Source organism: Babylonia areolata, chromosome 25, assembly GCF_041734735.1.
Source record: "Babylonia areolata isolate BAREFJ2019XMU chromosome 25, ASM4173473v1, whole genome shotgun sequence".
Lineage (NCBI taxonomy): Eukaryota > Metazoa > Mollusca > Gastropoda > Neogastropoda > Buccinidae > Babylonia > Babylonia areolata.
In genome coordinates this window covers 8,813,238-8,838,500 of record NC_134900.1, presented here as the reverse complement: position 1 = coordinate 8,838,500, position 25,263 = coordinate 8,813,238, and the positions used below count along the sequence as shown (strand labels likewise).

Here is a 25,263-nt window from a genome sequence, read left to right as displayed (position 1 = left end):
AGCAGGCTTCAAGGGCCTCACATGAAACAGTATATATAAACAACAGTGCATAATCACATACCTCTGCAATGAAAAACAAAAAACATATATGTATATCTATAATATGATGGAGTCTCACGTCGGTCCGACGGATGAGTAGGCAGGCAGGCTTATTTGTCAGTGTGTGTCCTCATATGGGAGAAGAGGCCGATTCTGGATGCACAGCACTTCCCACAGGTGTTACAAGGGAAAAAGTCTCCAGAAGCTGAGACCCGTTTCCTTTGCTCACGCTTCTCCTTAATGGCCAGCATTCTCTTCTTTTCAAACATCTTTATGCCACTAGAGCACAGCATCCTCCAGCGAGAGCGGTCAAGGGCATCAGTTTCCCGGGAAGCGATGTCTATGTCACAGGCTTTGAGGCTTGTCTTCAAGGTTTCCTTGAAGCGCTTGCAGGGTCTTCCAAGTTTACGGTGGCTTTCCTTCAGCTGGCCATACAAAATCATCTTCGGGATCCTGCTGTCTGTCATGCGGACAACGTGTCCTGTCCAGCGTAGCTGGCACTGGATCAGCAGGCTATCGATGCTGCGCAGGCCACTCCTTTATAGGACCTGGAAGTTGGAGACCCTGTCTTGCCACTTTATGCCGAGGATCTTTTGTAGGCATCTCTGGTGAAACTGCTCAAGTTGTTGAATTTGACAGTGATACGTCATCCATGTTTCACAGTAGTACAACAAGGTGTTCAGCACAACAGCTCTGTAGGTTTTCATCTTGGTGCTGAGCCTGATGCCTTTGTTGTTCCACAGCCTGTTGGTGAATCTGCCAAAGGCGGAGCTGGCCTTGGTAATGCCCAGCATCACTTCTGCATCAAGGGCTCGGTTGTTGCATAGGGTGCTGCCCAGGTAGCAAAACTTGTTGACTGACCGATCTCTGTGTCATCGATCTTGATTGCAGGTGGGGGGGAGGCACTGGTGTTCTGTGAGCTAGCTGGTTGGTACATGGACTTGGTCTTGCTGAGGCTGATGGCGAGTCCAAAGCGCCTGCAGGAAGTTGAGAACCTGTCCGTAATGAACTGCATGTCCTCATGGGTGTGTGCAGCAAGCGCACAGTCATCAGCGAAGAGGAACTCTCTCAACAGTGCTTCAAACACCCTGGACCTGGCATGGAGTCGCCGCAAGTTGAAAAGTTTGCCATCTGTGCGAAACTGAATGTAGATACCCCGGTCACAGTCTTGGAAGGTGTCAATCAGCATGGCAGAGAATAGAATGGAGAACAGTGTGGGTGCCAGGATACAGCCCTGCTTCACTCCATTTACCACAGGGAACGGATCCCACATGTCAGTATTTTCCTGTACTCTCGCCTGCATGCCATCGTGGAATGATGCAATCAGCTGGATTAGGCTCTCTGGGCAGCTGAACTTTAGGAGGATCTTCCACAGACCACGGCAGTTCACCGTGTCGAAGGCCTTAGTCAGGTCTACAAAGACCATGTGGAACGCTCCTTGTTCTGCTCATGGCACTTCTCTTGCATCTGACGTACGGCAAACACCATGTCACATGTTCCCCTGCCTGAGCAGAAGCCGCACTGTGCTTCAGGGATGACTGTGTTGGAGACATGGTCAACCAGTCTGTTCAGTATGATGCGGGCGAACATCTTGCCAGCGATGCAGAGCAGACAGATTCCACGGTGGTTATCGCTGGGGAAAGGTTTTCTCCTCCGCCTGGTCCGTCGTTGGGAGACTTCACATGCGGCAGGTAGTACTGGGTTACATGGTACCAGTAGCAAGGGCTATGACCCTGACCTGACTTCAGTGTATATCTAGAAACACCAACACAAAACTACAAGTTTTGGTTCACTGATATTAGTTCGCCATGATCACATGGACATGGTAAATGATGTTGTATTTTCTGTTATTATTTTGCCATGATCATGTGGACATTGTATAAATTCCTTTATTCCATTCTTATTAATTCACCATGACCATGCGGACATAAGAACAACAATGATAATAATACAATAATAACAATAATATTAGTGATAATGATAATAATAATCATTGTTCTTATTTGCCACTCAGGCTTCGAGGGCCTCACATGAAACGGTATATAAACAACAGTGCATAATCACATATCTCCGCAATAAAAAAAACACAAAAACATATATATCTATATACACCAACACAAAACTACAAGTTGTAGATATGAACAAACACACATGCACACACGTGCGTGCCCTACACAAGCACACACACAGTAAACACCCACCCACAGGCATACACAAAATGAGGACTTCAGTGTAGAGGGTATAGTGGGGTGGGTGGGAGGAGGAAGACTGCAAACAACTATGCTTCATCACACCCAAAGGCCTGTTTGAACAGGTGGTTTCTCAAAATTGTTTTGAAAGAGGACAGCATTGGGAAGTGACTGAGATCCAGAGGAAGAGATTCCCAGACAGAAGGTGCTTGATACTGAAAATCCCTATGGCCAAATGTCTTTGAAGAAGTTTTGGGGACTTTTCAACTGAACAGATGAGAGAACAATAAGGGGTGTAAGTACAAAGGACAGAAGATAAGTAAGGTGGGAGAGATCCTTCAAAGTGTTTAAGTGGTGATAAGCCAATATCATTAATATAGGGAGTACATATTATACTCCCAGTTTGGTTAAATATATTGGAATGATTGTTTACCTCCTGCCGGAAACAGCTTTTCATTGGTTAGCAGACGGCGGTCTAATGGCGAGATGTATCACTGAGTTGTCACAATAAATTTTGGCCAAGAAGAGCAAACAGATAGGCCTGATTTGCATAGGTTTGACATGATACAGTATATGACACCAAAATGGCAATGTTATACCCAATTCTGTACTGGATGGATAACCAATGAAACTGGTGTAAAAGTGGGGTAACATGATCTTTTTTGTTTTGTTTGTTTGACTTTTTGAAAATTATTCTTGCAGCATTGTTCAAAATCATCTTAAAGCATGACAACAAATCAGAAGGCATGCTTGAAGCCATTTTGTTTTTCTGCTATTATTTTGCCAGGATCATGTGGATATAGTATAAACTCTTGTTTCATTGCTATTAATTCACCATGACCATGTGTACACTGTATAAACTCTTTTTTTGATGAGTGTTGTCTTGGTTCATTCCTATGAACTCACCATGATCATGTGGACATGATAATCTTCCCTCCTCATCCACCTACACACACACACACACACACACCTACACCAACATACCACTTCTAAGCAAATCTTCAAAGAGTAAGGTGTTGACTCGAGCCATGATGCGGTTGACAAGCGTGGAGTTGGGGGCGTACATCATGCGCTGACCTGGCTTCAAAAAGATGAAACCCGCGTCTTGCCCCAAGATGTCAGCATCCCACACAGTGGGCGTTGTCACACCCTTGGCATTCACCAACTGGACCCATCACCCACACACCTCTTGTGACCATCTCTCTTTACTCTCAACAATATAGAAACAGTCCCACTGACCATCATCACAGCAGGCGAGGCAACTGATGTCTTAACTATCTGGGCTATATTTATCTATGATTATATTATAGTGGAGTATCTTGCCCAAGTTACATCCCCACTCTCTTGGCCAAGAGGGCTTTAGGACAGTTGGCATTAGGATGGTGTCACCTAAGACACAGACAAAGGCCTACATAAACCACAGATGCATGCAAGCATTCATGCATGCATTAGTCTGCATACATGCACAAGTCTTCGTTAATGGACCTCTTCAAGTTAAAATGTGGGTTTTTTCTTTATCCTTCCACATCAAAACCAGGTGTCCTGTCCTAACTTTGAAATGAGGCACTGCATCTGTAACCTCAAGTACAAACACTGATGCCCCAAGGGACACAACTCTGCCACTGATTATATACATTCCCTTTACACGGTGTATTCATGAGCTGCCTGGCAAGTTTAAAAGCAATACAATTTGATCTCAAGTGCACAAGAGGCTTGACAATAAGCAACATGTTTTGCCTTGTTGCTGCACATAAAATGCTGTTTTACTGACAGCATGATGTGCTTTAACACACACACACACACACATACATGCACACCAGACATATATATGATAGATCAATGGGTCACAGCAAAACACACGGAAACTGGACGCCATCTTCAGCTGCTGTCCTGTGGCTGCTCGCGGGAAATAAGCACACTGCTTTGTGTGTTGTGTGTACTGTGTGCTGGGCATGTGTGCAGTGATATATCACCCCTCTCTCCCTCTGTCTGCAAATCTGTTTATAAGTCTGTCTTTGTCCGTCTGTCGCACCAGCATATTTTGTGTGTGTGTGTATGTGTGTGCGTGCGCGCACGCGTGTGATTCTCCCTAAGTGAGACACACACAGAGAGAGAGAGAGAGAGTCAGTGAAAAAAACGCAAAGTAATTTTACATCCATGTGCATTTGAGAGAGAAAGACAGATTTAATATTTGATATCTGACAAACAACAGAACAACTTTTAGAAAAAAATAGATATTCAACCACATGAAAATGAAAGGCTGAAGAGAAAGGAACTGGGCTAGTACAACGTGATGATCTTACAATACAAACACTACTTGTTTTATGTACAGTCCGTATCAGTGTTCTTTTTACACAAGCTGACCACTGTATCCATTGAAATGCTATGAGATTAGGACACTGAGAAAGGATTAAGTTCTAGACGTTACGATCATAATCTCTCCGTCTCAAATACGCTGTTTGCCTGCCTATCTCTGTTGTCTGTCAGTATATCTGGACATGAGTGCGCGTGTCAGTGTGAGTGAGTGTGTGTGTGTGTGTGTGCGTGCGTGTGTGCGTGTACATGTGGTTGTGTGTGTCAGTGTGTGTGTGTCAGTGTGTGTGTGTGTGTGTGTGTGTGTGCCACAGACACTGCCAATCACCTATCAATGAAACATAAGTGAGGAAATGCATGAAAACAGAAAAAGCACAATTTGTGACAGAACGTTTTAAGTAATAATGTCTTATTCAGGGTAAAACGAAGGTCAGTTGTAAAGTCATAAAACTAAGCGTGTACATCTTGAATTATAGGCACTGATATCAATAAAAATAATAAATCAGTAGACAGACAAGACGGATAGATAGATTGACAGACAGATAGATAATAAACCAAAAGCTGTGATTCATATACACATAAAAAGGAGCAGCTTGAGAGAGACAACTGACGGCAGAGTTGAATTATAGGCTATGTATATTACAAAGAAACCTTGCGTTGGAAGTAGAAAATGAGTGATGAACAACAAAATATACTCTTTTATGAAAAGTCTTTCTATTCGTCATTTGCAGTTAAGCAAAAATCTTGTTTGTACAGCCGAATACACAACAGCACACCGTGTTGATGCGTACAGAACATGTGGTGTTTCTGTGCCGGGGGACAGCAGTCCAAGAAGGCCGAATGGCAACTTCCTGTCCACCACATTTTTCTTATCAGTGGCGCTTCTGCACTCCCTCCAGATGTATATATATCTCAGTGATGCACACACACACATACATACAAACACACCTAAAATACAGATACGCACACAACACACACAAGCAAACACACTCCCAAAACACACACAACACCCACACCACCACACCTGTCCAAGAGAAACCATGATGAAGACCCCAAACAATGGAAGCAGGATCTCAGCAACAGTGACACAGAATTTGCGGCGCTGCAGCAGCAAGTTCTTCCAGAGCAGCAGTCCCACCTGGGCCAGGAACCCCGGCCGGCCAGCTGACGCCCGTGCTGATGGTTTAGGTTTCTTCACAGACCGCCGCTCCATGTTGGACTGGCTTCTGTTGGTGTCCCAGAGCAGCTGTGTGAAGCTGTTCATTATTGAAGTCAGGTGTACACCCGTGAGTGAAAAACGCATCCAAATGTACATGTCTGTGTTTGTGAATACCGTGTGTGTGTGTGTGTGTGTGTGTGTGTGTGGATGGGTGTGGGTGTGTACCTGCCTGCACACGTACTGACAACACAGGTTTGTTTTTTTCAGAATGAGAAGAATAAATGTAAATTAGGAATCCAAGCCGGACAGTCAACACCTATGGTGACACTTCAGGTTTCTCTGCAATTATTGTTGTCAGTATAGGGCTTAGAAGGTGGTGTCCTGTGTATGTTTAATCAGAAGAAGCACTACTGAACACCACCAAAATGACTCGACACCAAAGCTGAGTCTCATCTAGTGTGAGGCCTAATTGTGGCCTGACACACGCAGTTCCCTGAGACTGGACTAACCTGGGTATAGATGAGTATGAGGGACTTGGAATGTAGAAGTAATGCTACTGAAACAATGCAAGTGATGGCGCAGTGAAAAAAACATCCGTCCTTCATGTTCAAATGAGGACTTGTTACATAAAAAATTACATGTACGAAACAATTTACATACACCTTTGTGCACTGAGATGTCAACAACAAAAAAAGTATCAGGATCAGAAGGAAATGTGATGTTCCCAAAAGGATATCCACAAAGATTTTAGATCCAAATCTTTGTTTCACTTCTTTCTCTCTTCTCTTTGTTCTGGGTTTAATTAATGGTGTGTTGTTGTTTTTCTCTTACACTTTGTAAAATCTTCACTGACTGAAGGACAATTTCCCACTATCGTTTTCTGCTACCATCCAGTTGTCAATTCATATATTGTAGCGCACCATGTTCACAAAGTAACTCCTTTCACATGTGGCTGAAATAAATATCGAATTTGGGAATTACTTTCAATGATGGCACTGCAATGTTGTGTGTAAGGTAATGACATAACTTAGTAACAATGCAATAGTTTGATGCCAGCTTGAAAGCTCAACTTTCACAATGATGTTTTTGTTGGAAACCTTGATTAAAATGCATTCAAGAATATATTTGTCAAGTTCAGTTTACCTTAGATCTTGAGCTGTGTGAACACAACAACCACCGTTTTTCTTTATCTTTAAAACAAATGAGATTATGCAAAAAAAACCACTCACTTTTTGAATAAGCCCCATCTATCAGAAATATATGTGGGAAATTGTATCTTCTGGGTGCAAAATCAAGGATACACACTTCTGCTGTGACTGAAAAGAATATTAAACATTGTTTATATACTACCATTTTGACATTGTTAAAAACCAGTGGCTTGCACATTAAACACTACACCACATTGCTCTTATAAAAATAAACAAATAAAGCATGCAGAAACGTGCTATCAGGCTTTGAGAGCTGACCCAAGGTATGTGTGAAAAAATGTATAGGCCTATGTGACAATTTTTTTTAGTTAAAAAAGCGTATGCACTCACTTGCACACACACACACACACACACACACACACGTGTAACAATCTGCACTCTCACAGGCACCACTGAAGGGCACCAATACTGCAGTTTACCTCAGATGAAGGCACAAACGTCAGAGGAAATGATGCATGCCACAAAGATACCCATTCGCGGTCCCAGCCAGGGTGCAGTCTGTTACATACACAAGCTGAAAGTTGAGTGTGGCTGAAAGACGCTGGCACCGAAACAGCACTAGCACAATACAGACTGTTTCAGACATGAAACTCAGATACATTAATTCATATAAACAAAACGGCACAGCTGTTATCAGATGTTTTTCTGTTGGCAGCAAACCACTCAGTCAAAGCTAATTGCTGATCAACAGTGGTTATTTTTCAGTGCCAATTCTTTTGTTGATGGAACATCTGAAATGGAAACACAAGCACACACACACAAACAGGGGAACACTTGAGCTAACATACCGTGCTCCCCCTCTTCCCCAACCCCTCCGCCCCCCAACACACACACATTTGCAGAAAAAATTGAGAGCTCTGGGGTATGTTCTCATATAAGTAAATTGAGAAATAACTAGTCTAAAACTGCTTACAGATGGTTCCGTTCTGGAAGATGGAAAAGGAGGACTTTTGTAACAGGGAATTGAACCATGAAAAAATGTCAGTATCACATGAGTAAACACTTCATTTCCATCTATACTGCTGAATTACTGAGTTGCCATTATGTCAACTGTGATAAACCAATGAATAAATTAATTAATAAACAAATACATCAAATAAATGATTGAATGAATAAAGAAACAAATATTCATGAATAAATAAATAAATAAATAAATAGTTTTCATAGCTATAAAGTGGAACATGAGGCAAGTCCGTATACTGACTTTAAATAGTAAACAATGACCATTTGTAAAGACATCCATTCAAACCCGTTGATATGGTCAGAAAATTTCACATCTCACTCATCTCAGTCAGCCATGTTCACGTGCATAACAATCACACAGGAGACGGATATCTTTGCAAATATTTATATACAAAAAAACCCACTATATTTAAAAAAATTCACACATTCACTCATGCACTCATACTAACTATGGTTGAAGGGCAACAACACACAACACACTGCACAACACATAAGGGGAATACTTAGTCCAAGAGTCCGTTTCACTCCAGTCCTCAGTTCCAGACACAGGCTGCTCCTCAGTGCCTTCACAGCTTGGCTGCCCTCGATGCTGGCACCACCAACAGTTGCTGCTACTGCTGCTGCTGTTGCAGCTGGGTCACAGACCAGTGCCAACCCACAAGCTGAGGATCTTTGAATGAAATTAAAAGTACTTTGTTCATCTTTGCTAATGTATGTGTTTATGCTTGTCTCCGTATTGTCATGTCTTGACTGTTAGTCCTGTCAGTCGCATGTGTCTGAGCGGGTGCGTGGGTGCCCTGTACAACTTCCCTATGTTCAGTCACCCATCATCCTCAGCATTAATTTACCAGTTATAAATTCATAATTCCTTAGCTGTCATCTTCATCATAGTAATATCTTTTAGCCTCTTTCTATCTTTCCACTCCAATCATATATGTTTTCCAAGCAAGCTCTAGTAATTACATATTACAAATTTATATTCCATTATTCCAGCGTTATGAAGAATCAAATCAAATCAAATTATGGTGCTTAGAGCCTCACAGACCACTAAGGCCATCTCAAGGCAATCGCCACGTTGCCTCAGTGGAAATCATTCTAATAATGATACAAAGATTATGTAAAATCGAGTGTAAGCAAAATATTCTTTTCTCCCTGTCACAGTAGCAATGACATTACAAACACTTTGACAAAAAGGAATCTTACTGCAAAGTTTAGAAACAGTATGATAATATAATAACATCAAGTTGTTTTTTTCAAGACCAAGCAGCAAAATGACTATCAAATGCACATACAAATACACTTTGTGACTTGTCCAAATTACTCCACTGACGCTATAACAATGAATTAAAATAAACACCAGAAATATTCTAAGTACTTTTTTTCCACTCTCACCTGAGCACTACAGGGTCTCAGAGCAGAGCCAATAAAGTTCTCTAGGGCTGTAAGCCGAACTGCCAAACAGGTTCAATGTCAAACAAGTTGTGTCAGAGAGCACTCATCTAACTGAGCTCCGCCCACCTGAACATCCATATAAGAAAAATAAATGTTCACTGGAGCGCCCCATGCGCCTCGTGCAACCATATATATATATATATATATATATATATATATATATATATGTGTGTGTGTGTGTGTGTGTGTGTATGTATGTATATATATATAAATTGCCTATCTCTACAAAGTATTATGCCAGGCGAAAAAAACATCTGCTTGGATGTGATGACTCTCATCACACCATTTGTAAAACACTAATAAATAAAAAAAGAAGAAAGAAATAAAGAAACGAATGAATGAATGCATGAATGAATACATAACTAAATAAACGAATAACTAAGTAGGTAAACTGACAAATAAATGAATAAACAAGTAAGAAAATATCTGGATATTCTAAATGACGATCAATAGACATATTAATCCTATTTTGCACTGATTCAAAGAGATAAGTGTTATGCTCTTAGATCTCGAAATCAAAAGAGCAAATAATGCCTCTCCATTCTGTTGACGAAGCACATGCAGATGGGTGAGGTCCTATTTTAACGTCCTGAATTCAGGGACCTATTTAAATCACCGGCAATTTTTGTGCAGGAGTGAAACGATATTACCTTTACTGAGTAGGTCTTCAGTGTCTGGATCTGTACGTCGCCGAACCAATTTTGATTGCGACGGCCGGAAGAACTGGGAGAGCGCAGGAAAAAAAATTGGAAAAAAAAAACGAGTGAAGTTTGATTCGGATTCTGTCACTACATTTCACTAAACGGTTTTAGTTTCAGTTTCTCGCGGAGGCGTCGGGACAAATCCATAATACGCTACACCACATTTGAGTCGGCCGGCCTCGGGGTTTGATTGAGTGCTTGCATAGCCTATAATATATGTGTACCTATCAGAGTGGATATGTTCCACAGATTTTTGCCACTGGAGGACTACACTCTGGTTGCCACGGCATGGGCTCTTATTGGGAGAAAGGGCGAGAGTGGGATTCGAACCCAGACCCTCACGGACTCTGTAACGATAAATAATTATCTTAACCATTCTGCCACCTCCCTCCTTATATACAGACAATAAGGCACAGGTTGCTCCACGGAACAAAACGACGTGCTGCGGCGATTCGTACCGTGTCGGCCGTTTCGGTGCTGTGTACATGAAATTCCTGCTTTACAAAAGCTATTGACTATTCCGTGAGCCATATTTAGTCTACAGTAAAGCCTCATTTGAGAACTAACAGGGCCGGAGTGACTGAATAGGTCGGGATTTGATCACTTTACTATATTCCTACCTTTGGCTGCTCCAATGTAAGGAGTGTGAAGTGCCGCGTTCTCACGGCAGGGTCTCAACTCTGCAGATTGGCAAAAGTTTCAATGACGCGCTCCAAATTGTGTATAAAGTAATGACGTACTTCTGTCGTCAGTGATACTATATAATTTGATGTCAGCTCGAGAGCTTTAAATAACTTTTCTGTTTTTATTGAAAGTAATGATCACTGAGGTCATCAGTGTTGTCATCTCTTGTGTTTTCTATTTTGTTCGTTATTTTTCATAACTATTTTCATAGTTATTTTTTTTCCACTTGCATTCTGACGGTCGGTAATTGTTTATGTCTCTTCTTCTTCTGCCAGTAATGTTCAGCGGTCATAACTTTGACCATTATTAACAATTTTTCAAGTGCAAGTGTGTGCTCTTAGAATTTCGTACTCGTAGTCCTTATCCCTATGCAATTAATCATTAGTTGGGGGGGGGGGGGGGGTGAAGGACCTAGTGGGGGAAGGGGGGGTGTCTACTGTGCCTGGCGGGCCCTCAAGCATCAGCTGGGAGGGAGTCAACGAAAGGAATCTCATGCATATGGGAAAAAAAAAAAAAAAACTGGGCCGGCTTCACGGTACTTTCTTACGGCTTCATGCATAACCTTTTGTTGGTTTGGGTTTCCCGTTTACCATCAGCTGGTATTACGGATGCAGCTCTGCACCACTGGTGAACCCAGCCAGATTGCAAATGCAAGTGGCCCACCAATATCGAAAACAAGAGTCGGTAACGATTATACCAAATTTTGCTCTAAAAAAAAGTCAGTGGGCTACAAGGATACGAGGCAATGTCTATTATAGCTAAATATCCGATCAAATAGCAAGTCAAATAAACCATTTCGGGAATGAGTATATTACAAGATGCAACTGAATCTTTCATAAACTTCAAACACCATAATTATCAAGACACTGAAAATCATTTGCGAGAAGGAAATTAACGAATCTCACCGCCTTACCTTTTGTTTAGTATAATTACTTTTACATTGGAAACTTTATTCATTTTTGAAGCCCAATGTCTAATACTGCATTCCTAAAGTGATTTGGCAGAACTCAGGCCTGGTTGTCGTCTGCGGACGGCCTAAGGGGCACAAACCCGCATTCGCCTCCTGTATACTGTCCCTTTTAAGTTTTGATCGTTTGATGCAGCAGCCAGTTGAAATGTGTCTCATTTTTCAACTTTCTCTGTTTCTCGACTCGCTTAATTCTCTTCAACTTCTCAAATGCTTCTTATTTTGTTTAAATATTAGTTAATTGTTGATTGTTCAACTTTGTGTGTGTTTTAATCAAAATCATTTGAGAGAGAGTGACAAGAAAAATGAAACAAAGAGCCATTCTTTGAGGAAGCCCTTGTTTTATTGTATTTCTGAACTCGTTATCTTTTTGCAAAAAGGTATATCATTTCATTTATTGAAGTATTTGCTGAGTATTTGTGTAACCTGGATCAGATATATAATCTTCTGTAAGAGGATTTTATGCTTGCAGTTTTGACACTTGTAGTATTTCATTGTTGTGCTTTCATTTTGTCATTTGTTGACACTTTCCGTTGCTGTCTTTTGGTGGTGGAGAGTGAAACTGTGTGTTCTTCATAGGCATCAATTGCAACCTTTATTCAGAACATCTTAAAGCAATGCATCAAAGTTATTCATTTTAGATGTTATTCACTAAAACGTTAATTCACTATTTAATGGACTTGCTCCTTGTATCAAGATCTGTGTGTCTTTTTGATCCACTCACATTTGATGATTTTATTCTTTTTCTCTTTGTGTTTGACAAATCTGTTTGATATTCACTGTTGAACAGTGAAAGTACTGCAGCTTTTATTTCTGTGTGGATGTTAAATGTAACATATTTGATTTGTCTGTGATGCTAAATTGTGTATCTGGAATAATGCTGCTGAATTCAAGAACTTCTCATAATATTATGATGTATGTGAATGAAAAGTGTGAAAAGTAACCATGTGAAAAGAGTGGTTTTACCGTTCTGCTGCCTTGTCTCTGATGACCATTGGCTTGTCTTTTCGACACAGAGTGAATGTGAGTTTGCACACATTTGCATATGTTTGATGTGTGTTTGTGTCAGTATTTGCAATCCAAGTGCATATATGTGTTTGAAAAAGTACTTGTGTGTGCATGTATATGTATGTTTGTGTGTCTGTATGTATGTATCAGAGTGTTAGTGTGTGCATACACACAATATACAGATCTTCCATGACAACATGACTGGACAAGTTCTTTCCAACGGTGACAACACAAACTCCTTCAACACTCGAACAGAGTGAAACAGGGCAGTGTCCTCGCCCCCATGATGTTCAACTTGTTTTTCATGCAGGTTCTATTCCATGCTGGGTAAGATCTGGACTTGGGCGTATACATCAAATACTGCCTGGATGGATCTGTGTTCAACCATCGTCGTCTCACCGCTCAAACCATGACCTTGGAGAAACTCATCCTTAAAGCCCTCTTTGCAGATGACTGTGCCCTCATGGCACACAAGGAGAATCACCTGCAGGTCATTGTCCACCACTTTGCAGAAGCATCCAATCTGTTCGTGTGTGTGTGTGTGTGTTAGAATGAGTGTGTGCATGTATGTACATGTCTGTGTGCTTGTGTATACAAGTGTACTTGTGTATGTGTACAATAAATGTGGCACAGTACTGGTAGGGAAAGGGGCACTGTATGAGGCCACCATGAATGCAGGGTATCAAGAGCCATGGACTTTGAGACACTGTTTCTGAATGTCATCATGAATGCAGGGTATCAAGAGCCATGGACTTTGAGACACTGTTTCTGAATGTCATGATCACCTGTATCATCTGTATCACAGGGTTGTACTGAGCTTTTTGAATGAACATAGTGAAATCCCTGTACACCAAGAGTAAAACACACAAGATTTTTTATGTATTAAGTATAATTTCAACATGTAATGTGTAAGATGAGAAAGATCAGTTTAAAGCAAATTAAGCCCCCTAGCATTAATTACTGATTAATTTCCCTTTTTTTTACCAAAGACATGCAAAATAAATATAACTTCCATGCTTAGCAAAAGAAGTTCCTGTTTGAACAAAAAATGATAAAAATGACTGTTCTTGTTGTTGTGTTAGAATATCAGATCAAAGTGCAAGTTCAGAGAAAAAAAAAATATATATATATAACAGTAAATTGAGTTTGCATATAATTTGGCTTTTTTTGTGCCCATCCCAGAGATGCAATATTGTTTTAAACAAGATGACTGGAAAGAACTGATTTTTTCCTATTTTTATGCCAAATTTGGTGTCAACTGACCAAGTATTTGCAGAGAAAATGTCAATGTTAAAGTTTACCACGGACACACAGACAACCGAACACCAGGTTAAAACATAGACTCACATTGTTTACACAAGTGAGTCAACAAAAGTATTAATACTAAATACACAAGCAATTTAAAATCTGTATTGTGGATAGCTAAGAATACTTGACATACACTTTCACAAAACAATCTTTTTCATTTGTTAAGATTTATTGTCCTGTTAAAAAAGATTTTAAATTGTAAAGAAAAAAGTGTATACTTTATAAGATAAAAGCATTAATATATTTCTTGCTGACTACTTGTATTCACATTTACCACAACTTGCAGTGTATCTTTACAGCAAAATCAAAGTTGTATTCATATTTGATGACAAAGCAAATTGTATTTGGGCTGTCTTAATAACAAGACAAAGCTTAAGTCATTCTAAAATGTATATAAAAAAAAAATAACAATCATATATTTATACAGAAAAAAAACGTTATTTACTATCCACTGCAAAACTACTGTCACATGTGTCTGAGTGCATTTGAAAGCAATAGTCCTCAAGCAAATGTATACTGTTTGAAATTGTCAAAATTTATTGGTCTATTGGAGACATAAAGATATCAAAATCATATGCTAATTTCTCTATTGTTCAGATTCTCTTTCTTAAACAAGCACAATTCCAAGTACCCATTCGAAAGAATTGCTTTGACAGTCAGTCTGTTTTTGTCATTCTGCTACCTGACCATTATCTATTTTGCTACATCTGTTTTGAGGTTTGCCACGCCTGTCTCACAGTTTTTAAAAGGCATGAAGGAACAGGACTTGCAATCATACTAAACAATAAACTGGAAAACGAAGTTTCTAGCATAAATCGTGATAAATGGTGCAGTAACTCATGTGAACTAGTTGGCGTATGTCTTGAAAAACCTGGCGGAAGTCACAAAAGCATTGTACTCCCACTCATCAATGTCTATACACACACAGGAACCTATACAAAAACTGACTGGGCCTTTTTTCAAAGGAAATAAAAAATGAATTTTGAGAGTCTTTGATTATCTGTAGAGACCTTCTTGTGAGATCAAAGTTATGGGACCAGCAGAACTCTAACCCATAAGGACTCACCCTTGAAGAAATGATAGGATATATTTTTCTTATCCCATAGGCCTTCTTGAGAAACTGAAACTGTACCAAACCCTGATGATCAACTAACATTTGCATGCCAGGGAACTTGCTGAAAACCACACCCACTGCACTGTACATCACTTCACACTGCATTGCACAGTCTTGTCACAAGCCACTTCCCCCCCCCCACACACACACGTTGTCCATGGCACACTCATGGTGAAAAACATGGGCACAGTTTGGCACACACAGAGGAATCTGGAGGGACTGCAAGGTACTGGGCCCTTGTGAAGGTCAGGAAGATCTGCTCCAGCGTGGTCTGGTGGACAGAGTAATCCTCCACCCCCAGTGTGTCTTTGGCCGACTCCATGGTTTCAAACACTTCAGACAGGGGAATACTGGCATCTGGCACCTAAATAAAATTTAAAAAAAGCTAGAATCATATGTTCATTTGTTTGAGAGATGGGGACTTTCCCTCACCCATTCTTCACACCCACTGTATGAGTGTGCTGAAATGAATGAATGCTTGTGTGTCTAAATCACCTTGTAGTGAACTGACAATAAATCAATGAGAATAAGAAAGAAGATGACATCTGATTCCTCCCCATCATGTGTTGATTCTAGGATTAGTTTGTCAATATCTTTTGAACAGCAAATTTCTTGTCTTTCTTTGATGTTGTTGTTGCTGAGTGTTGAAAACTATGTTCTGATTCTAATAGCGTATTGATTTCAGGGTCAAGTTGTTAAATATCTTTCAAAAGGCAAGTGTCACCTTCTTTTAAGACAAAAAACAACAACAACAAAAACAAACACCAAAAGAACAAAAATAGACAAAAAGTGTATATTGCAAATATAACCACAAGTGTACATTCCTCAGTTTGTCTCCATCAACATAGACATGAATTAGCACATACACTTGCACATGCATATACACACACATCATTCACAACACATGTATGCACAACCACAAACACATACATGCAGATATACAAACAACCATACCAAAATCCACCCTACCTATTTACTCCCTGCTCCTCCCCAATGACACTTGCCTGAAAATGCACGTAACCCTGATGATCGTCAAACTTCTGTGTGCCAGGGAACTTGCTGAAGATGGCAGATACCAGTGGCTCTTTGGACACCAACTGACCATTGTCATCTGTGGCCATCTTGACCACCAGAGTGTAGCCCTGGCCAAACTTAGACTTGAGGTGCTGGGGGCTGCCCAGACACTTGAACTCTCCATTCACCATGATGGCAATGCGGGTACACAGCGCTTCACACTCATCCATGCTGAGGACAGTGTTCACGTCATCATTGTTGGTGTGATGATGATAATCATTGTTGGTGTGCTGATGATGGTGACAAAACTCAGCATATTAATAAACATGATGATAATCATTGTTGGTGTGATGATGATGGTGACAAAATTCAGCATCTCAATAAACATGATGATAATCATTGTTGGTGTGATGATGATGGTGACAAAATTCAGCATATCAATAAACATGATGATAATCATTGTTGGTGTGACAATAATGGTGATGACGGTGACAAAACTCAGCGTATTAATAAACATGATGATAATCATTGTTGGTGTGATGATGATGGTGATAATGATCATGATGATAATAATGATGGTGATTATTTGACAAATAATAAGCATATTGATAAATATGGTGATGATACTGTTGGTGTGACGATGATGATAATGATGGTGATGTTGATGATGATGGTGACGAAATTCAGTATACTGATAAACATGATAATGATCACTGTTGGTGTAATGACGATGATAATAATGATGGTAGTGAAGAAGATGATGATGATGATGATGGTGGCAAAACTCAACATACTGATAAACATGACTATCAACACATTCAGAACACCTCCACACACATACACAGACAGTGTCCCACACACCTGTGGGAGGTGAGAACCAGGGTTCGTCCACTGTCTCGAACCTCAGACAGCACATTCCACAGATGGCGTCGGGCGGCAGGGTCAACTCCAGTTGACGGCTCATCCAGCAAGATGACCGCTGGGCCCCCCACCAACGCTATGCCCATGCTCAGCTTGCGCTTGTTGCCTCCACTGTCAGCAACACAGTGAAAGTTAAACAGGAGCTCAGACCTCAAAGCCTTTCTATTCTAGGATAAAGTATTTTAGCATAAGAATCACTGACTTGAAGTTGTGTACGTTGTGTAATGGAGAGAGTTACCACTCTTTACTATTTGTTATTTTAGGCATGGATTATTCTTCACAGAGGAATCTGAACAAGAGGAAAACATTTTTTTGAAAGAGAAGGTGACCATGGCAATGTTGCCAAGCAAGGAAAGGGCAGACAGTCTGAACTGGAAAGTGTGCAAAAAAAAAATGTGAATGTGGAGACTCAAAGGAAGGTTCAGTTTAAAGGGCCCATGCCTTTTACGGCCGGCCACTGGGGCAGTGAATTCATATCCACAGTGCCTAGGGCTTGGTACAGGAAGGCAGTGAATTCATATCCACAGTGCCTAGGGCTTGGTACAGGAAGGCAGTGAATTCATATCCACGGTGTCTAGGGCTTGGTACAGGAAGGCAGTGAATTCATATCCAGTGTCTAGGGCTTGGTACAGGAAGGCAGTGAATTCATATCCACAATGCCTAGGGCTTGGTACAGGAAGGCAGTGAATTCATATCCACAAAGCCTAGGGCTTGGTACAGGAAGGCAGTGAATTCATACCCACAGTGCCTATGGCTTGGTACAGGAAGGCAGTGAATTCATATCCACAATGCCTAGGGCTTGGTACAGGAAGGCAGTGAATTCATATCCACAGTGTCTAGGGCTTGGTACAGGAAGGCAGTGAATTCATATCCACAATGCCCAGGGCTTGGTACAGGAAGGCAGTGAATTCATATCCAGTGTCTAGGGCTTGGTACAGGAAGGCAGTGAATTCATATCCACAGTGTCTAGGGCTTGGTACAGGAAGGCAGTGGATTCATATCCACAATGCCCAGGGCTTGGTATTAAAAGGCAGTGAATTCATATCCACAGTGTCTAGGGCTTGGTACAGGAAGGCAGTGAATTCATATCCACAGTGTCTAGGGCTTGGCACAGAAAGGCAGTGAATTCATATCCACAGCGTCAAGAGCTTGGTACAGGAAGGCAGTGAAATCATATCCACAGTGTCTAGGGCTTGGTACAGGAAGGCAGTGAATTCATATCCACAGTGTCTAGGACTTGGTACAGGAAGGCAGTGAATTCATATCCACAGTATCTAGGGCTTGGTACACAAAGACAATGAATTCATATCCACAGTGTCTAGGGTTTGGTACAGGGAGGTGAGGCCTAATACTCTCCTTTCACCACTGTAACCTTTCCCAAGTGAAGTCAGGTACCTGTTCACACCTGGTTGGCACCAGGAACTTTGGAGCAAACTGCCTTTCCCAAGGACACTACAACATGTTAAAGGAGTCTCACTGGACAGACACCACAGCATGTTAAAGGAGTCTCACTGTAGAGACACCACAGCATGTTAAAGGGGTCTCACTGTAGAGACACCACAGCATGTTAAAGGGATCTCACTGGACAGACACCACAGCATGTTAAAGGAGTCTCACTGGACAGACACCACAGCATGTTAAATGGGTCTCACTGTAAAGACACTACAGCATGTTAAAGGAGTCTCACTGGAGAGACACCACAGCATGTTAAAGGGGTCTCACTGGAGACACCACAGCATTTTAAAGGGGTCTCACTGGAGACACACCACAACATGTTAAAGGGATCTCACTGTAGAGACACCACAGCATGTTAAAGGGGTCTCACTGGACAGACACTACAGCATGTTAAAGTGGTCTCACTGGACAGACACCACGGCATGTTAAAGGGGTCTTGCTTGAGACACGCCACAACATGTTAAAGGGGTCTCACTGCTGAACACTGGAGACACACTACAGCATGTTAAAGGGGTGTCACTGGAGACACACTACAGCATGTCAAAGGGGTCTCACTGCTGAACAATGGAGACACACTACAGCATGTTAAAGGGGTCTCGGTGCTGAACACTGGAGAGACACACTACATCATGTTAAAGGGGTCTCACTGCTGAACACTGGAGACACATTACAGCATGTTAATGGGGTCTCACTGCTGAACAATGGAGAGACAGACTACAGCATGTTAAAGGGGTCTCACTGCTGAACAATGGAGAGACAGACTACAGCATGTTAAAGGGGTCTCACTGCTGAACAATGGAGAGACACACTACAGCATGTTAAAGGGGACTCAATGCTCAACACTGGAGACACACTACAGCATGTTAAAGGGGTCTCACTGCTGAGCAATGGAGAGACACTACAGCATGTTAAAGGGGTCTCAATGCTCAACACTGGAGACACAATACAGCATGTTAATGGGGTCTAACTGCTGAACACTGGAGACACACTACAGCGTGTTAAAGAGGTCTCACTGCTGAACACTGGAGACACACTACAGCGTGTTAACCTTCACCGTACTTTGTGGGTCTGACAGACCCATTTTTGCCTTAAAAAATGCCTTTAAAATATATTTGGTGTCCGATTAATTTGAAATTTCATGACTTTTGTTGTCACAACATATGCATCATTTTAGTAAATTAATGTAGACTTTAACTGATTAGTTAATCAGTTACGTAATTGTGAAAATTTTTACCTGCATTCCTACGTTGTGGGTCTTACAGACCCATACTCCCCAAAGAAGAGAAAACACTAAGTACCCTTATTCGTAATTCGTGGGTCTCTCAGACCCATACTCGCAAAAGAAGGGAACAAATCAATAATCCCTTTGTACTACGTGGAACGAAGTGATTGTGCGTACATGACTGATGACACATAGGCTACCTCACTGCTTCTGTAGTTGGCTGGCACATCGCATCCGGCTCTCACGGAGAACACAACAGTACAGCAGGCTACCGGTGTCATTGCCTCAGGCAAGTCATATTTTGATGATTATCAAGTTTATTAATTGCCATCAAGTTAGCTTGCCATCTGTTCGATACTTTAGGTCGATTCCAACATCGCCATCTCTGAAGGCATCAGTAAGCATTGCAGAGAACATGAGGCTGAACAGCGTTGGAGCCAGGACGCAGCCTTGCTTGACGCCATTTGTGACAGCAAAAGGAGCAGATGTTTCGCCATTGTCCTGGACTCGAGCCTGCATGCCTGCATGGAATTGGCTGACCAAGGAAATAAATTTCCGAGGGCATCCGTACTTTTTTTTTGTTTTTGTTTTTTTGTTTTGCTGCCCCATCATCTGCGCCGTTTCAGTGGCATTACTCCCACGCCGCTCATTTAGATTCCCCCATACACGGCCACACCCGGGTTCGTCCGTCGCAGTCCCAGCGTCGGCAGTCCACAGGGAACCATCGATGTTAGGTCGCCTGGAGGCCACACACCAGAGGAGACCCTGCACTGCTGCTGAGTCACTTCAGTGGTGTTCAGTGGTGCCTGTTCTGTTTTAACGTACTTAGGACACCACCTACTAAGCCCCCTACTAACGACAATAATGGCTTAGTCGCGGAGCCAGACTGAGCGAGCGTCTCTCCCAGAGTGGAGACTGCCACCACGTCCCTCAAACAACAGCCCCCCCATGAATCTGACGACATTGACAGGACTCACCCAAAGCACGGAAGTGGAGGGGTATCGAAACTGAGGTCACCATGAGAGCAGGGCATGAAAGGTCACAGACTTTGAGACTATTTTGTTTATATTGATGACGATGAAGGGGGAGGAGGATGACGATGATGATGACGATGTTGCTATGGAGGTCCATTTTGGTTTGGGACTGCGTGACAAGGCTGTACTCTACGCTTCCTGTCATAATGATATCCCGGCGTTAACCAGGCCCGAGAGATACAGACACTTGCAGTGTTGGTCAGGTAATTAGAGCAACACACCCAAAGACGCATCCTTGAAGTGGATGACACTCGACTGTGTGGTCCCAGTCTCCCCATTTAAGCCCACAGCACACTCAACTCTGGGTAGGAGCCGGCCACGGGCCGAAAAACCCACCTCCGCTGGGATTCGAACCCGCGTCCTCCCAGCCGTCAGTCCGCGACGCTAACCACTTCGCCACGGCGGCTGGTAGGGCATCCGTACTTGGCCATGATCTTCCACAGTCCCTCTCTACTCACGGTGTCGAAGGCCTTGGTGAGGTTGACATAGGTGGAGAACAGAGCAGCATTTTGCTCCTGACATTTCTCTTGCAGCTGCCTTGCAGCAAATACCATGTCGGTGGTTCCGCGCTCTTTCCGGAATCCACATTGGCTCTCAGGCAAATGACCTTGGTCAAGGTGTGCTGTGAGGCGGTTTAGTAGGATCCTGGCAAGTATCTTGCCTGCGATGGAGAGCAAGGAAATGCCCCGATGGTTATCACAGGCTTGCCGGTTCCCCTTTCGCTTGTACAAGTGAATGATAGATGCATCTTCGAAATCCTGGGGGATCGTCTCTTCTTTCCACATGAGTGAGTACAGCTGATGGAGCTTCTCAGTCAGCACAGTGCCTCCATCGTTGTAGACCTCTGCTGGTATGGAGTCTGAGCCAGGTGCTTTGCCACTGGATAGCAGATGGATTGCTTTCTGGGTCTCAAGAGGTGTTGGCGGATCGTCCAGTGTTTCGTTGATGGGGACTTGTGGGAGACGGTCTATGGCTTCATCATTTATGAAGGAAGGGCGATTTAAGACACTGTTGAAGTGCTCAGCCCAGCGTTCGATAATTTTCTCCTTCTCGGTGATCAAGGTATTCCCATCTGCACTGAGGAGGGGGGATGATCCTGAGGATGTGGGGCCGTAGACTTCTTTTAAGGCATCATAGAACCTCTTCATATCGTGCCTGTCAGCATATCCCTGGATCTCATCAGCTTTGTCACTCAGCCACTTATCCTGCATCTGGCGTAACTTTTGCTGAACAGTCCTGCGGATGGCATCGTACGCATCCTTTTTTGATGTGGACTTTGGGTTGCTGAGGTAGGCTTGATGCAGACGGCGTTTCTCATCCAGAAGCTGCTTGATTTCATCACAGTTTTCATCAAACCAGTCTTTGTGCTTTCTGGTCATGGGTCCCAGGGTCTCTGAAGCTGTACTATAGATCAGCTCACGCAGGGTCCTCCAGTCAGACTCCACATTCTGGTTGTCCAGAGAGGCGGATTCCAGACGATCTTCCAGCAGCTCCACAAAGGACTGTTTGATGGTGATGTTTTTCAGCTTAGCGATTTAAGCCGTTTTGGAGCCTTCTGGCCTTGGGGGCGTCTCTTGGGCTGGATTCGAATATTCAGCTTCGAGACTACAAGGCGATGGTCTGTCCAACACTCGGCGCCGCACATGGTCTTTGTTACACGTACATCTTGCCTATCCCTTTTCCTGACGATGACATATATATATATATATATATATATATATATATATATATATATATGTGTGTGTGTGTGTGTGTGTGTGTGTGTGTGTGTGTGTGCGTGCGTGCGTGCGTGTGTGTGTGTGTGTGTACACCCGCACATTCCAATATTCCGTTGCTCCTACAGTACACATGCAAACACACACACACCTCATCCTCTACACACACACGAACACACACACACATGCGCGCGCGCACAGAGCTCTCCTGACGTGTATACTTACACGCTCGCGCACGCACACAAATACACACACACACACACACAAATATATATATATATATATATATACATACAGAGGCTGCCACACACACACACAGACACACATATACAGAGGCTGCCACACACAGACACAGACACAGACATACAGAGGCTGCTATTGATTGGCCGGAAGAGGGGTGGGAAAAGATCTGATGACAGGAACGTGTTGCTCAGTCTATTGAAGTTGGAAAAGCCCACATTAATTTGTATGGGTCTGTCAGACCCACGATGTATGAATAGGGGGTAAGCTCTGGATTCCTTCTTTAGCGAGTGTGGGTCTGTGAGACCCACAAAATATGGATAAGTGGGAAAATAACCAAGTACGGTGAAGGTTAAAGAGGTCTCACTGCTGAACACTGGAGACACACTTCAGTGTGTTAAAGAGGTCTCACTGCTGAACACTGGAGACACACCGCAGCATGTTAAATGGGTCTCACTGCTGAACAATGAGACACTACAGCATGTTAAAGGGGTGTCACTGCTCAACAATGAGACACAGTACAGCATGTTAAAGAGGTCTTACTGTTGAACACTGGAGACACACTACAGCATGTTAACCTTCGCCGGACGGTGCTATTGACTATACACGGAAGACGGTGTGGGTCAGTGTGGACCCATGTCCCTCAAAGAGGGAAAATCATGTCCACCCTTCCACAGACGGTGTGGGTCCATGTGGACCTATGGCCGTCATAGAAGGAAATTTTGTGTTCATCCCTCCGAAGACGGTGTGGGTCCAGGTGGACCCATGTCTATAAAGAGGGTTATTTTAATCCGATTTTGGCGAAGTTCTCAAAATACTGCTCCATCCTGCAACAGTGGCGGACAGTGGCGCTTATGCTTCAATCACAGCAGAATTTGTGTGTTAGTGTGTGTGTGTGTGTGTGAGGCATGCCTACCGTTACTGAGGGCCCGTATTTTTTGTCCCGTAAAATTGGTAGAATTGAAACTGTGTCCCGGAAATACGGATGTTTGCTGCATGTCCCGGAAAATAAAAAAAAATCCGACCATAACATTTTTCCCCCTAAGTATTGAGTGGGTACAAGTGTACCCATAGATGGCTTTCTGACCATTGCCGAAGACACTTCTTTAAGACTTATGGAAACATGGGTGCAACTCTTCCGCGGTCCTGAGACTGATTTTAGGTTTTGGTCAAAAACGGAAGGTCCATTTTCTGGAAGAAAAAAGGAGGAGGAAGAAAAACGCCCACGACTTCGTGTTATCTAATTGATGACCAATGAGACCTGTCTGTAGTCAGTCCAAAGAGAGCAATGTACTGAATGGCTGTGCCCACCTTCCTCCCTCCCCAATCTTCCTCCACCTCCACCTCACCCTTCCACTACCACTGGCAGAGCTGTCAAAATCACTGCAGCGCTATTCTGGTCCCTTCACTACCCCCCTCCCCTCCTATACTTTGACTGCTCTCTCTCTCTCTCTCTCTCACACTCCCCCTGATCTCAGTGTGAAGGTCCTGTGTGCTGATGAAAAGAAAAAGAAAAGAAAACAGCCAGAAATAAGCATTCTGTGGAATTATATTCATAAGTGAAATCTAGTGAACACAAACATGACCTCAGTTTTCCTCCTTTCCTTCTGATCCCCTCACTTGGCTACATCCCTCACTCCTCTTGTTTCCCACCACCAGACACCACCTCCCATATGCATACTTGCCCTCCGCTCTCTCTGTCTCTGCCACCAATGGTGAGAGAGGGGTGGGGGTGAATAAAACCACACAGTCAATGAGTGTGGCAAAATTGGCACTGAGCCAGGACAGTGACCACTTGCTCTGGCTGAGAATCCCTGACTGTTGAAATTGATATGACCAGTCACATACCCACCCCCACCTCCCTCCAGTCATCCCCCTTCCCCATTTCTTTCCTCAAACCAGCACACAAGTCTGTCAGCGGAACAGACACTACAGCAGCAGAGACCAGATGGTCAGTTATATGGTACAGTACAAACTTGTGTGATAAGTACATTTTCCTTGTAAACACACACACACACACACACACACACACACACACAGAGGAGAGGTCCTCCCAAACCTCTTAAAAATCAATTATTTAGTTTTCTGGCAGGAGTTGAGTTGGCCCTGGATGGTCAGCTGGGCCACACTGAAATCAATAGTACTAATAGTGATGATATCAATTTAACTCTCTCCATACGAACGGCGAAAGAGACGACGTTAACAGCGTTTCATCCCAATTACCATCATCAAAATATTGCAAGCGGAACGCTCTTATACGGAAGAGGTGAATGTTGACAAAGAATACCACAGTTCTGACAATGGAAGCTAAAGGTTGGGTCATTCAGACACCCACTGAACATCCGAGGGGTCTGTGTAGAGGAGAAGAGAGGACTGGCCGTACTGAGTGAGTTAATGTGAAATCTGCAATAGATAAATAATACAGGTGTATATGAGGGACTTGAATCACAGCCTTGGACATGATTGCATAATGACACAGATCTTCAGGAAGGAACACTCTGAGAAGTAGCCGTTCATAAATCCGGGGAGGAAAAGAGACGCGTATGCGTTTTGCGAC

General features: G+C 42.8%; 2 protein-coding genes and 1 long non-coding RNA gene across 10 annotated transcripts in view; 1 reads left to right on the top strand and 2 right to left on the bottom strand.

The window, feature by feature from the left end:
- LOC143299475 (phospholipid-transporting ATPase ABCA3-like) overlaps positions 1-11,731 on the bottom strand; it is an 80,343-nt gene extending 68,612 nt beyond the window's left edge. For 2 of the 7 annotated variants that reach the window (XM_076612699.1, XM_076612704.1), the window contains exons 1-4: positions 11,622-11,731; positions 8,375-8,541; positions 5,566-7,406; positions 3,213-3,393 (exon numbers count right to left, since the gene is read on the bottom strand). In XM_076612699.1, the coding sequence (XP_076468814.1) occupies positions 3,213-3,393; positions 5,566-5,856 (472 nt within the window). In that variant the 5' untranslated portion in view covers positions 5,857-7,406; positions 8,375-8,541; positions 11,622-11,731. Of the gene's footprint in view, positions 1-3,212; positions 3,394-5,565; positions 7,687-8,374; positions 8,542-11,621 lie in introns of those variants that run through there. The other 5 variants (XM_076612702.1, XM_076612703.1, XM_076612700.1 and 2 more) reach the window with 5 other exon arrangements.
- A 72-nt stretch (positions 11,732-11,803) lies between these two features.
- On the top strand, positions 11,804-16,291 carry LOC143299459 (uncharacterized). The gene is made up of 3 exons (XR_013057538.1): positions 11,804-12,055; positions 12,994-13,173; positions 16,157-16,291. It is a non-coding gene; the product is annotated as an uncharacterized LOC143299459 (long non-coding RNA).
- Positions 13,208-25,263, bottom strand: part of LOC143299458 (phospholipid-transporting ATPase ABCA3-like) — a 98,514-nt gene continuing 86,458 nt past the window's right edge. The window contains exons 22-24 of one of the 2 annotated variants that reach the window (XM_076612674.1): positions 16,981-17,151; positions 16,110-16,350; positions 13,208-15,469 (exon numbers count right to left, since the gene is read on the bottom strand). In XM_076612674.1, the coding sequence (XP_076468789.1) occupies positions 15,272-15,469; positions 16,110-16,350; positions 16,981-17,151 (610 nt within the window). In that variant the 3' untranslated portion in view covers positions 13,208-15,271. The remainder of the gene's footprint in view (positions 15,470-16,109; positions 16,351-16,980; positions 17,152-25,263) is intronic. The other variant, XM_076612673.1, reaches the window with a different exon arrangement.